Source organism: Sander lucioperca, chromosome 22 (genome assembly GCF_008315115.2).
Source record: "Sander lucioperca isolate FBNREF2018 chromosome 22, SLUC_FBN_1.2, whole genome shotgun sequence".
Taxonomy (NCBI): Eukaryota; Metazoa; Chordata; class Actinopteri; order Perciformes; family Percidae; genus Sander; species Sander lucioperca.
In genome coordinates, this window is record NC_050194.1 from 16,759,865 (window position 1) to 16,774,813 (window position 14,949).

Genomic DNA, 14,949 nt, shown 5'->3' on the forward strand with positions numbered 1-14,949 from the left:
TTTCATTAAAATCAATAACATATCTATGTCGCTAAACATACATAATATAATAATTACTGATTTTTTTCTCCTTTTTTTCTGAAACCCCTCATTTGTTGAAATGTCTGCAGACAATGTATAGGTATATTAAAAAATAATGAAAGTGATAATATTTTGTCCCTCTAAAATTAGATCATCTATAAAATGTAACTAACTTGCCGGCTGATTTTAAATTTCAATTCTAAGGTCAATATTTTTTGTCAGCTCCATCTTCGGTTCAGAGGTCAATAAGTGGTCACTGTGCTGCTGCCTGGACATTAAAAGGAATTTCAGATTTGAGTCAAACCAGAAAGACAATGAGCATCAAAAGTTAGCATGTACACTTGTACACAAGGCACACACACACACACATATTTGTTGCCAGAAAAACACCCACATATTCCATTTAAGTCGAGTTTCATCTTAAAGAGCTGCAGTGCAACTTAGGGGGAAAGACGACTTCAGCAGTAATTGAGACGAAGAAGCCTGGGAGAAGCATTGATTTGAATGTTAAGGCTTACATCGCCTTCAAACCATATGCAGGGATTTTTTTGGTATTTCTAAATAGCTGTCTGTTACAGATGAATGTACGAAGCGTTTCTGCAATGAGAACAGTGTAGATAACAAAGGGAAGTATGAAGAATGGAAAATGTCACTGAAATGAAAGTGTGCCGCTACTTCCCCTGTACCTACAGTATACACTTGAGTTTTTGGATTCCCTCTCAGGAAAACAACAAATTCCTGAGTGATTACTGTCTTCCTATTTGATGTAAAACATAAACAGCTGTGCAATTATTGACAGCTTAATACAGGAACAGATTTTGATTATAAGTTTGGGTGTTAAGTAAAAAATTGCTAAGTGACAACAGGATCACTCGAGGTCAGAGAAACAAACATCAGATACCTGCTCCATAGTAAAAATCTTCAATTCTATTAAAAAAAAAAACAAAAAAAAAAAAAAACTTGTCATTCTCATTCTAGTTACAGAATGTAAAGACTGAGCTCTGCATCTTAAGACAAAACCAACTAATCAGGCTTTGTAATCTAAAAAAGAATGAGCGCTTTCAGAAGATTCCTTATTGCTCAGAAAAGAAAAAAAGAGCTTTTTTTAATCCTTTTGAAAGGTCTGTCTTTTGTCACTTTTTTTAATCTTGGGTGAGAATTTGCTTCTATTCCCGGAAGCACACAAGAAAAGTACAAAGGTACATCTTAACTTTATGCAAAGTGGCCTGCCTTTAAAACTCTACACATCCCGTCAAATGCAGCGATGGAGGTGCTGGTGTCCTGTCAAAAACACACGTTTTACCTCTGTTGACATGGATAGCAGACGGAAAAAAACTACGCTTCTTTACCCATCAAAATGTAATTACATATGCATGCATAACAATTCATATCAGATATGCTAATTAGCTTGGCATAATCCTCTGAGCAGCAAATTATATTTATTGAATTATAGCAACTATATGGATCTTTCCTTTGTGTTCAATTTCTTTTTAGTACATGAGCATGCATGGGTCTATATTGCCTAAATTAACATGATTTGTAAGTTCCAACATACACCAGAAAGAAGAAAGTAAATCTTAAAAAAACATCTGTTTTCAAAAAATGTATTGATGATTTTAAAACAATGACCATTCCTAATTTCAAGCAGTCAACAATCACTGTTTGTAATGTAAAAGAAGAGTTCCCTATCTACAAAAAAAAAATTTAAAAAAATCGCAATAATTAAAATCAAATAAACTGAGATTCATGTACACATATCAATGCCCTCCAACTCCCCTTCTTGCTTTTTGCCCAGTGGAACGAGTGCCACAAGGACAAGCGCAAATAATTGTGGCGCCTGGAAAGCTGAAAAATGAAAACAGTTCATTAGATGGGAAATAAAAGGCGTAAAAATACCCAGGGGCAGAGTGTAATGAGGGGCCCCGAAGTTCCTCTGCAGACGCTTTTTCCCTCCACTTTCCCAAGCTTTTCCTTTTCGCCCTGCACACACGGCTAGTGGCATAGCATGAAGAGTAATTAATCATTTTCAATTTACAATACCGGTATGTTCCATTACAGGCTTTTTCACCAGTAGGAGAGCGGCTGGCCATTTCCAAATGTAGACCCAATAACACTTATGTCCAGCTCCATGTGCTTTTCTGAAACTGGTATTCAACCTTTCATTTTCCTGTTTTTATTTAACTGTTAGAGCTGCTCTATGAACATGGGAACATATCAAAACCATAATTGTAATAATAACTTTCAAGTGAGCATGAAATGCACACCAATACAAATATTTTTTCTGAGTTTAATATATTTAAACATCATGTAAAAAACTGAAAAATACAAAAGTCTTAAGTCAGCAATGAAATTACAATAATGTGGGGTAATACACTGCTTTATGGTCACAAGCATGTGTGCTAAACTCAAAGGTTATCTATATCACTTCCTTTCCTCTCCCTGCTGTGATATTTTCCCAGGTGATGTGTGGACCAGTACCAGCAGGTCCCTCTCTGGTTTCCCCTCCCCCCCCCCACAAGTGGGGGCAGAGGTGAACTGATGCGGCATGGCGTTAAAAGGAAGCTGAGACCTTTAAGCAGGCACAAGTATCACAACAGCATCTTAAATAATGCATCTCTGCTTGGCAGGGGTTTATCACACACATACATGGCACAAAGGAAAACACACACACAAATTGTTGTCTAGTATCTTCTACTCTTCTTTAACGAAAACAAATTGGTTGTTCAATTAAGTGCTCTTTTTTTATTGCATTTGATTTATTATCAGACAAAGGCAAGAAGCTACTATTGGGATTGTCACAGGAGGGTGTCATTTGTGCCTGTGTTTAACTGTGGTCTTTGGTGCCATCGAATCCTCCACTTCTGTGTCTGTCTGTCTGTGTGTGTGTGTGTGTGTGTGTGTGTGTGTGTGTGTGTGTGTGTGTGTGTGTGTGTGTGTGTGTGTGTGTGTGTGTGTGCCACTGTATGAACGAGGGAGCCTTTGCATCCCAGGAAAACCTCCTTTAGAGAATGTACACGCGCAGCATATGTGAACGGTAGCCTGGTGTGTGTTCTCTCCCCTAATAGAAGTGCAGCAGTGGTAGAGAAGCCGGAGCCTTAGATAACAGCATGGGGCCTCTCATTAGCTCACAGGTTGGTGCTTCGGTGGCTTCTACGCACACGGCATTGTGTTCCACTTCCATGAAAAACCTGAAGGAGTCCCAGAGAAGCCGTTACCGACAACACAAATAAAAGGTGAATGATCAACTGAGGCGAGGTAATAAATGAGCCTGCGACATATCTAAACAGGTATGAGGTGAGGAGACTTTTTTTTTTTTAGGGTGACGGAGTGTATCAGCTTTAAAAAGATCTTGCGTCACTAAAGAAAACCTGACACGATCAGAGACAACTGTAAAAAAAATAAATGTCTTTATTAGTTTAATTCAATTAAAAAAATGAAATGTTAATTGTTATTTTCACATTGTATCACTGAATATATCCAAACAAAATTATATTAGACCACAAGTAAACAGGATTTTATCTCTAGGGGGATAATACCTAGCCGTTTGCTGGTAAAAGACAACACTATTCGAATAGGGGCCTTTCATGCTTGTACATCTGTGATACCGGTGGTGTATTTCCCTGTCAAAGTCATTTCTATTGCTAAGTACAGCCAAGATCAGTCAATAAGCCTAACGACTGTACCCACAAAGCGAGAGGCCGAGAGGCGGCAAGAGAGTGGGGGGGGCTTGCAAGTGAACTCCAAACAAAAGAGCAAATTCAAGGAGGGCTTTGATTGAAGAAGCGCCATATACTTTTTGAAGGCCGAGGGATCATCTCTCAATGGTTATTTCTTAAAGGCATGACGGCCCGATTAAACCCAATATTAAAATATGGAGGCGCTTCTAATGAAAAATCAAAGGCCCTGTTTCCCCTCCCACACCTCCATCCTTCCATCTCTTTCCCTCCTTCTCTCATGTTCGGTCAGGTTTTATCCTTTAGCCTATGGTTGTGTAGGAGGGGACAGAAAGAAAGGCAGAAAGAAAGTATGAAAAGAAAGAAAGAAAGAAAGAAAGAAAGAAAGAAGAGAGCAAAAGAGAGAAAATGGGGAAAGAGGGAGGGTTATAGAGATGAGGGACCTAGGTGCTGGTGGTGCAAAACAGAGACAGACAGCATTGGTTGGAGGAGTAAATCAATAGAGCAGAGCCGTCGGGGAGGCGGGCAGCCAGGGCAAGGAGAGAGAAGAGGAAAGGAGAGGGGGAACCAGCACAGGGGCTCGGGCTCCGATCACAACGCTGGCTTCTGGCGTGCAGTGGGGAATAAAGTGGGCCTCCCTGGGTCAGCACCAGAGAAAAAGGTGAGATTAGAGGAAAGTGGAGGAGGGATTTTCACAGAGTGAAGGTGGGAGGGGTGGGAAAGGTGGGTGTTGGAGGATGACGAGGAAAGAGAAAGTGTGTGTGGAGGAGGAGGGGGGTGTTAGGAGATGTGCAATGCAGGATACCTGGCAAGCCAGGGACCAACCGGCCCATTAGCCTGTGGCTACCTACATATGGTTCACTGAACCCTCTGCTGAGAAGAGCTCCTCTCCTATCAGCCTTCCCATCTTTTTTAAAGAAAGAAATACCTTCACTTTTAACCCTTTCTCTGCTTTGGAAAGAGGTTCACACCTGACCTCGATTTATGATTCATTTTTGTTTGATGTCTATTCTTGGAGTGTTATCTAAAATTGAAAAATGTAATAAAAAAAAAAAAAAACCTAGACACAAAGGGAGAGGAGTCGGGCCTGCTGAGCATGTGCGTATCCGTCAGTGGACACGCACAGAAGACTATCTCCTTCAGTGCTTTGCCTTTTCTTGTAATGTGACCATTGTTGGTGCTGAATAGCTCCCTCATTAGCATAAGAATACAGCAGCACATATAGGGACTTAGCCAGATCATTATCTCTATATATTTATGTATACTTTGTTATTTCAGTAGCCAGAACACATTCAAATGCTGATGAGGCCAGTAAGGCCCCCTTCCAAAGCCCTTCCAACATGTGCCCTTCTGAACTTCCCAATACACTCACCAGTTTCCTGGGAGTCTGCAGGTTTTGTACTGGAATTTACAACAGTAGTTCAAAAAAGTATGAGAAATAGCTAACTGAAGGCTACAAAGAAGACTTGCTTACACCTCTTAAGCTATTTAAAAAACTAAATTATACAGAAAAGAGCATGGTATATTCAACCCAGGAATAAAGATTGGAGCTGAATCATTCACAAAAACAATCATCTGCAGTTCATTCTTCAACAAAAAAGTAGCAGATAATAAAAAAAGAACCACTGCAAAGTAATTCACAAAAATAACATTAAAAAAAAAAGTTTAGTTTTTTTTAATTTTATAATAATAAATGATTGGCCATTTGATACAAGCACTTATAGCAGAGAATGTGCTTTGGGAAACAGATCATGTCTGAAATAAAAATGTACAAAAAGTTTGACAATGCAGAACAAACAAGTGCTCTATTAATGATGGGAACAAAACTATAGAGTTTAGTCTCACTGCAGGCGCAGGCTGATGCTCTAATGGTGGCCAACCTCTGGGATAATTGAAAAAGAAACCCTAATTCATCTTCCCCAATGTAATTCTGATCAAGGCCACAGCCAGATTCCACTGCAGGCTTCAAAAACACCAGAGAAAAGGCAAAATTGTTGGTCGCTGTGAGCAAAAACCCTTTCCCTTTCTTTCTGGCATGCTCCCTCATTAGAAACACTTAGGATGAGAGGAAGAAACTAAGTTTAATTGTGTGTCTGCATGTGCGTGTGTGTTTGTGTGAAGGGAGTGTAAGCAGGGGTTACAACATTTGTAAACATGGAGCTTTAACTATATTTTAAAAAAAACGGCAGTAAAGATGCAAAGTAAAGTATTCTTTCTCTATTTACGCCTTTCCTCACTCTCGCCTTCTCTGAGGCTTACTTATTAAAAAGCAAATGTCACTGCCTAAAATACAGAGGAAAAACACAGACCCAATGATTCATAATATATTTCATTAATACTTCATGAATCCCTTCACCATACTTAAGCCAGTCTGGCAAAAAAAGAAAACATTGTCACCTATTCTAGTACCCGCTTGTCAGCACATCACTGGGGAGTGGGTGTCACATGTCACTTCTGGTTTATACCACTGCGTGGGACAGGCTCGGTGCAAGGAAGTTGGGGGTAGGACAGAAAGAAGAACAGAAGGAAAAGTGGAGGGGAGGTGGAAAGGGGAGTAAAAAGAGGGAGCAGAGGAAGGAGGAGGAAGGGGGTGTTATCATATCATCGCCCCATGTCTTTATATTTTCCCCCTTATTATCTTTGGCCCCCAGTCACTCAATCACACAAGCCCTGAGGACAGCGAGGAGACTTCGGAGGGCCTTCGCTTCATGGCAGACTCAGCCAGACAAGCGTCTGAAAGCTATACTGATCACTGTCAGTGTGTGTGGAAGTACAGCGACTTTGGAGGGGCCAGGAGAGATAAGCGAGAGAGGAAACGATCGCGTGGAAGGATAACGGCCAAATTTGCACACTGCCAAACAAAACCTGTGCTCCAGGCATAATGCAGATACCCCATCCATACAGACAAGTGTTAACATGAAGAAATGGAGAGGGAGTACGGGGTGATCTGCTTACAAATTATAGGCTATGTGATTTCTGCGAGGCGACTACTGACAATAACTCATCTTGTTAATGACCATAAAACTCAAAAGAATGACAGTAAAGCAAAGGTCCCCAAAATGTATTCCCACTTCTCTGTCTGGGACACTTTTAAGAATCCTCTATTGATACTTAACTGCCATCACATCTGATTGACAGCATTGTCGTGCTATTCAAAGTCATGAAATGACCACCAGTACTTTGCCAAAAGGGGCATTTTCAGCTTGAAAGATATATGAATCAACCATCGATAAAACTTTCATTTGGAAACAAAATTATAACTATAATTACCTATTCACCATGTAGGGAAGAACAAAACAACCAGCAAGTTTCAGTGTGGTTGATTAGGTATCACTGTCTCCTATAATTTAAACACCTAAAACATTATACATGCAGTTTAATCACAAACAAAGTAACTATTGCACATTAATGATATTCTGGTTGGGTCTCACTCACATTTTTTCTGATAATCAAATATGATACACAGCACTTCTGGACAACACATCCTTTTGTCCTTGAGATACTGTCCTTCAACCCAGATTTGACCCACTGCTGCCATTACACCATCAAACCCATGAAAAAATGGTTTCAACATGAGTGAAAAAAGGCTAATCCGCAAATGAATCCCATCTTCGTGTCCATAAAGAGGACATGGAAAAGCCTCCAACACCCCAAATCCACAAAGGGCTTGAGGAAGACATACTGTGCACAACAACTTCCAAATAAAAGACATAATTCATAAGTAGAGAAGAATATCTATTTGTTTACTTAAATCTGCACTGGGAAAAATCCCCATCAACTGAGTCCTTTTAAAACTGGTTATGAATGATTAGACTTTGGTGTCATTGATGGGTTGTTAAGCAACAAACCATGAAAAGAGTCAATCTGCCTTCACTCTTCTGTGTTTAATAAGAACAAGTAAGCCAAGGCAACCTAAGGCGATTTAAAGTGTCTAACATTCAACTAATGTTGGTCTGTCATGTTGTCCGCTTTCGGGAGTCACCATAATGAGGACAGGGGGCAAACAACAACAACAACCCTTCAAGATGGATTACAACAATGCTAATTTATTTATTACTACTAGTGTGGTTCAAGTGTGGGAAGTACAGTGGTCCTAAAGTCTCCCATCAAAACCTAAATCTCAACATGATTATCAGCATCTGGCTTAAAAAAAAAAAAGAAAAAGACGAATACACAACTTTCTGATAAATGACATTGCAAACTCTTCTTTCGTCATTTAGGTTGCTAATTGTGACAGACATAATAAGTTTATGGCTAAAGCTAAAGTTGGATAGTCTCCATAACCTTGAATTGTCCATGACCACTAAACAAAATAAGAAAAATATCTACATAAACATATATACAGCAGCCTCATCTTAATCTATTTTTTGGTTATATTTGGGGGGGGGGGATACATTCCAAGGTATTAGTATGCTTCGAGTAAATACCAGTTTACACACTAAAGTCCAAACTAGAACAGAAATGCATGCACACAGAGGCAATACCCCATACCTTATATGGCATTTCAAAAACCCTGGAAAAATGTTAATTCATTGCTAATGATGAACCGATCGTGGATGACCTTCAGATGCAGAGGCAACAAACAGCTCTGGGGTTTGGAAACAGGGAAAAGAGGCTTATGGAAAACTTCTGATAGCATTCTTACTGGCAACTGAAACATGCAGCTTGATCTGTGTGTGGTGAAGTCAAGAGTCATTCATTAGTTCTTTTACAACAAGTCAATGTATTCTGATAATAGGGGACCAAATACAAATCACGAGTTACAGTAGTTTGTTTTGGTCTCATCTGAGGTATGTCCACATTTGATACACATCCAATTTAATCATTAACTGGTCTAATTACTTCATTTTAATCAAACCATTTCTCCTTATTTACAAGTTGTTCTTAGAAAAGGTCTAATGTGCCAATTCATTAAATACAGCACTCAATGTTTGCCCCTGAAAGCCACTTATGAAACTCATATATCCAGGTATAAAGAAAACTAAAAATAAAAGAAATGGAATCAGCACCAACAGTTTTTTATTCCATTCACCTGTTACCATGTGTACCTGGTAAATAAACTGTTCAATATTTCAAAGTTAGTTGACTCTTTGGAAATGCATTAATTAATACCTGGGCAGACACTAGATGGCATTCCATCTGAAAGGTTTTTATTAAAAGGAAAAGGCAGTCCAGACATTGCACTTGGACTGGGACTGTTACACCCCCAGTAGACAATCAGATATTAGGAAGTAATAGTTGTATCCCTGTGAGAGTTGGCTTAGTGATTCAATATCAGAAAACACAAACTATTGCAATATCCATTATGGAATAAATGAAGCTAGGAATGACTGAAAAAGAATACAATTGTTCCATCGTAATTTCAACCTTACTTTTCAAAAGGTAAGTGCTGCACTTCAGGTGACTCAAAAGTTGACCTCCTCACATTTTCTACATCTTATAATAACAAAATGTATAATCATATAAAGACTGGGTAATGATATGCATTTGTAAAAGGAGCACTGGTGCTAGAAAATGAATGAATTCATGGTACTTGATGAAATCATATACAGCATATTATGACAACAATAGCTTTCCATTTAGTCAAAAGTGGGGTTTATCCAACTCAATTAAATCTGATACATTGTACCAAAGAATTACCGAATGCCATTAACAAAACTGCCTTGACCATTACTGGCACCCATTCCCACTTAATGGCAGAAAGATGTGAAGTATTCAACAATAACATTTATCAGAGCTTGATATTTAATGACCAATTAACCTTTATCAGAGTCAAGGATCCTCGAACTCAAAGCCTCTCACATTTGGAACAGAAGTGTTTTTGCTATTGAAAAGACAACAACAACAACAACAAAGAATACTTAAGTAGGTGAAATATTAGCAGCAACATGTCAGAAAGATGAATTGAGAGAGAAGATATGAGAGTTACAGTAGGGAAATGTTTACAATATAGTTTTTAAAAGACATTTAACTTTCCTAAGGAGGCACTATTTTGTTCATAGTTTGAGTTGCTTCCTTAATTAACTTTCAGAGCGTGACTGGCCAGAGACAAACTACAGAAAATACAGTTGGAAGTTGGAAGCCAGACTACTATAAGGTACTTTGCATTAAATGGGTTTTTACCACAAGGACATTTTTGGTAACATTATTTTCAATCTCTATTATACAAAGCACAAAGGGTAAGGGGTAAGGGTCAGACTTAGTAATAAGTGGAAGGATTTATCATAGCAAGTCCACTCTTACATCAGAAAGGCTGAGTAATTACTAAATGTTCCCAACATTGTCCTTGTCCTGTACCTTAAGTTGAAGAGAATTCTTAGAGCAATACCGCCATCTGCTGCAAAATAAGACCAACAACCACAGCAGCTAGCTGAGTTGGAGGTATATTGATGTATCACAAGTAAAAGTAACACATTATAAAAAAGGCCCTTCCAAACACTGCACTGAAAATAGGTGGAGAAAAAATATCATGCAGATTTAATGATTAACTTTAAGAAGTATTCAAGATGGTTCTAACTTGCTAATGTGGAGTAATAAATGAAATAAATATAGAGAAGCAACATTCAACTAATATACTAATCAAGCTGGAAGGTTAGACAGTTGTTTCAATCCTGTTTTAACAGTGACATCATGATATTTAAAATAACTTAAGACACACTGTTGACTGTAGGTTCACTGAAATCTGCATTGGACTGAAGATATTTGCTATTTACTAAACATATCCACGCACAGACCAACAATACAACATGGTACACCTTTTGAAAAAGGCAAGAAAGGAAGGGCTTTGATATAAAAAAAAAATACATACTGACAACAGAGTTTCCAGGACTGACAAAGTATCTCTAAATCTCTGAGCCAATGTTGCTTCATGACAGCTTGTGGCTGACACCTCATTATGCCCATGTCAGAGACATCACACATTTACAACAAGCATGGTACATCATTTGAGTCACATCCTCAAAAGTGGATAGTGTTTTGTGAGACACAGCAGACCCCCACCTTCCCTGCTGGGACGGACCAAACGTGGCCCTTTGAGGATGGTGGCTCTGTTTACCCGATAGATTTCATTAAATTAAGCTTACATTGAGCCTCTTCTTTGCCTGATCAAAGCCACTGCTAAGAGCCATGCCATTCTGATTCCCCTGACCAAGACAAGCCCACTCCATCAAATAGGATTTTCATTGGTCTTTTTTTAATTTTTTTCACTCTGACTTAGTCTTTTTTTTGTCAGACTGGCATCCCTTTAGGTGCTGCAATGCCTATTTGTCACGACCCAGCACCTTTACGACCCCCACTGTCCCCTCTATTATCACAATGAAGCGGTCAGCCAAGCCAACAAAGCTACATCTCATATATACACCTTTGGGATGCCCGTTTGATAAGTTGTCTTCCTGGATGAAATGGCTGGGTTACTGAGGTCGACACGGGCCCTGTCTGGAAAGGAGCAGGAATGAAGTCTCAAGCTGGCACACCGGTGGTAGGAAGACTTCAAACCACGGGTGAATGGGAGGATGAGAGAGCAGGTTAAGGGGGGTAGACACACATGGGAGGCCAGTAGGGGGTAGGGTTGTGGGGAGATTGGGTAGTGAGGGAGTGGAAAGGCCTTGATATCCACAGAAAGCACAACAAAGCTTGAGCTTTTTACATTAAAAAGAAAGGAGATTGCCTTTTTTCCACTAGGCGCTTTTCGAGCCGAGTGTCATGTCCTCCCAAGGCCTGCAGGAAGTGAGAGGCTGAGCTCGGCTATAGCATTTGGCACATCTGAGGCACATCGGAGGGGGCTGAAGTTCGTGCCTTCTGAACACTTGCATCAGATTTACAGGAGATCAGATATCCTAGATGTTACTGTGCGAGGGTGGCTGATCCTGGTTTAAATGCACACTGATCTGACGACACCACACACAGAGGTGTAAAAATTAAAATGACTCTGTTAAACTGGGCAGTCAAAGTTACAAGCAGGGCAATATTCTTTTATTCTTTATCCAGGACTATCCTACTGCAACCTTCTGCTTTGCATTTCAGTATTGTGGGCCCTGACACATAAGTATGCAGTGATAGGGAAGTATTAGTCATGTTCTGTGCATGCAGCATTGTGTTTTATAAAGTGGATGGAGGAAATTCAAACTTTTTCCAGGTTAAATTTGCACAGGTAGACATACAAATGCATGTAATGAAGAATTTGCAACAATATCAGTCACTGCAGGTGTTAACTGCTTGATGATTAAGCATGGTAAGTGTGGGGAGAAGAAAAGTTGAAGATTAATCGTCAGCCAATTAAATGCCCATGGCGAGGAAAGCAAACTGTCTTGGCACAGAGATCTCCTCCTGTGATCTCAGTTAGCACATCTCTGTGGTGTTTTCACAGATCACTAGCACATGATATCTCCATCCAAATGGGTTGTTTATGCATGTTTACTTGTTTGTTTTGCAGTAGGAACAGTGATGGATTGGGGGGCGGACGTAGCCTGGGAAAACCCTGACGAACTTCCGGCAAATTTGAGATTTGCTCTGCAAGTCAGTCTGGCCAAGAGCCTATTCAAGCCCATTTCCAATTTTTCCAAATCGAGGTACCAATCACAACCGTTGAGGCAGGCTTTACACGATGACGATAGAGCAGCGACGGCAAGCAGCTTTTTGTTTACGTTCAACATGACGGCCACCGCTTCGGCAGCAACCCGTTGATGCCGCTGTCGCTGCTACGTCACCCGGATCATTGGTCTGATTGGTTGAAGGACTAGCCAATTGCAGTCCAAGAGGCATTTGAGCGGCGTCTGTTAGTGACACCCCTTTGGAAATGGGCTGTGAATGAACCTTGCCCAGACCCACTCTCAGTTACAACTGAGAAGGGTCTGGTGTCAACCAGGCTAGGGCGGACGTTGTTCTTTGTTATATTCCCAAATTTGATTCAAAAGAGATTTCTGGGGTGACTGAAATGAGGTATTGAGCAGGTGTTTGAGATGATTAAGGTGAAATATAAGCAGGCTTTAATTCAGATTATTTTGGTTGGTCAGTGGTAGGTAGGTGTATATGGGTGAGAATTATGTCATAATTGACTGCATTATTTTTCGTTTTCGTTTAGTTTCTCATTTCATTTTGTTTTGTCCCAGGTCAGCCTCGTTCAATTCAGTATTTATTTTTCCAACCCATTCTAACGTTGTGGATTTATTTTACATCACATCTGATTCGTGCAAGGACTCGTCTCGAGTGCAACGTCGGTTGCATTTACACTACGGGTTTATTATCGTGTTGTGAGCACCGGCACAACAAAACAGACAACAGAAAACAAAAAAGATATCATTGAAGATACACATTTTTGCAAGGTAAAGATTTGACTACAGGCAATGAATGAAGATACTTTTTAACTTAGGGTAATAGGTAAAAGCTACAAAAGGTAAGAAGAAAATAAGCAAGCATTGGAATTACATTAAATAATTGCTCATTTCTATCAAATTATCGATTATCAAGACTGGGCTGTTCATTAAGCTTTGCTTGAGGCTGGAGATCAAGTCCAGACATCCAGTGATTTATGAGTTACTAAACAAGGCCAGATTCTGCAGCAACAACACAAACAACCTGTTCTTAATAGGCATCACATGCAAGTTCAAATACGAACTCTGAATTAAACTCGGTGGATGTACCACTGAGTTTCAGCGTAGGACTGCTTGTGTGTGTGTGTGTGTGTGTGTGTGTGTGTGTGTGTGTGTGTGTGTGTGTGTGTGTGTGTGTGTGTGTGTTTGAGATAGTATGTGTGTTAGTGAGAGAGAGACAGCGAGATAGAGAGTTTGGCTGAAAGTGCAAACAATGGATGCGCGTGTAAAAGTTTAACCACAAAGGATTTGAGATGGTGACAGCTTATAACTACAGAAAGTCATATACTGTACATAAATAGTATAGTAATAGTATATAATAGTATATATACAGATGCCCATTTTGAAATTTAAGAGGATTTTCTAAATGTTGATGATGTACATTATATTTGTAATATTCAAATAACCATCAAAAAAAGATTTAAGAAGGTGTTTAAGTACTTACAAAGTCTTTCTCGAGCTTCTCTATCTCTTGCTTGTAGCTCTTCAGTCTGCCGTTGTACATGGCACGGCTCTGGATGGGGATCTCCCGCACCTCCAGGTCCATCTGCTCCAGCTAAAACCAGCAGTTCATCCAGTTAATTTAACAAAACATTTTCCTGGCTAACACTACATTTCTAAAACAAAAACAAAAACTTGGTATATAAAACATTACAAAATCGAGTGGTTTAGAGTTCATTCTGATCCAAATTTACATCATGATAAGGTACTTTTTAATTAATCATACTTTTTATAGCACTGTTGAACAGATGCTTAAAAAAAAAAAAATCTAGGTCTCACAAAAGGATAGCATCTATGACAAAAAGCTGCTAAAGATAGAAATTGTGACAATATTAAACTTTCTGAAATGTGTAACTTCAGCGGCATTAACTTTAATATGTTCCAATGTTGATTGTGAAAAGAAAATGCCTCCCGCTCACGTCACTCAGCTGTGATAAAAGTTGTGACAGAGAAAGGCTGTTCTGTAAATAAATACACAATCAAATATGAGCGCCCCTTCATTGCAGCGACAGTTACAGGCCCAACAATGTCACAGTGAATGAAGTAAAAGTACATTTGATGCATGGCTAGACAGGTCTCTCTGTGGCGGATGTGGAGGAAACTAATCACTGTGACATAACAAGACAACTGCAACAACAATTTGTCTCTGTCAGGTGACTTTGCTCATTTTTAAACAGCAACATGAAGACTCCCACCTCGAGATAATGGGTTGAAATGTGTCATAGGGGTGTCACTTAAAAGCAGATTACTGGAAAGTAATCATGTGAGGAGGAAGCCTCCTTTCCATGTGCAGTGTGTGTGTGTGTGTGTGTGTGTGTGTGTGTGTGTGTGTGTGTGTGTGTGTGTCTGCATGTCATGTCACCACCAGGATAATACAGGTGCTGTTGTCTGGTGCCAGTGAATATTGTCCCCTCCCTCTTTCCACAAATTCATTATTTAGGAAATGGGAAGAGGAGAAAATTACTGATCAAAGACTTACCAACTCTCTGACTTCTTCAAGCTGTTTGTCGACATTTAGAACCAGCTGTGTCTTCTCCTCTGAAAGAGAAAAAAACAGCAACATATTGATCAGCCGACAGAGGAACAGCGCTTCATGACAACGACCTAACTCCCCCGCAACGGGGGAAGAGAGGGGGAGAGAGAAAGAAAGACTGGGAGAAAACAAC

The 14,949-nt window shown here is 39.7% G+C and overlaps 1 protein-coding gene across 6 annotated transcripts in view; it reads right to left on the reverse strand.

The window, feature by feature from the left end:
* Positions 1-14,949, reverse strand: part of vti1a (vesicle transport through interaction with t-SNAREs 1A) — a 117,555-nt gene that overhangs the window by 97,011 nt on the left and 5,595 nt on the right. For all 6 annotated transcript variants that reach the window (XM_031315303.2, XM_031315307.2, XM_031315302.2 and 3 more), the window contains exons 2-3: positions 14,763-14,821; positions 13,728-13,838 (exon numbers count right to left, since the gene is read on the reverse strand). In XM_031315303.2, coding sequence (XP_031171163.1) covers positions 13,728-13,838; positions 14,763-14,821 — 170 coding nt within the window. The remainder of the gene's footprint in view (positions 1-13,727; positions 13,839-14,762; positions 14,822-14,949) is intronic.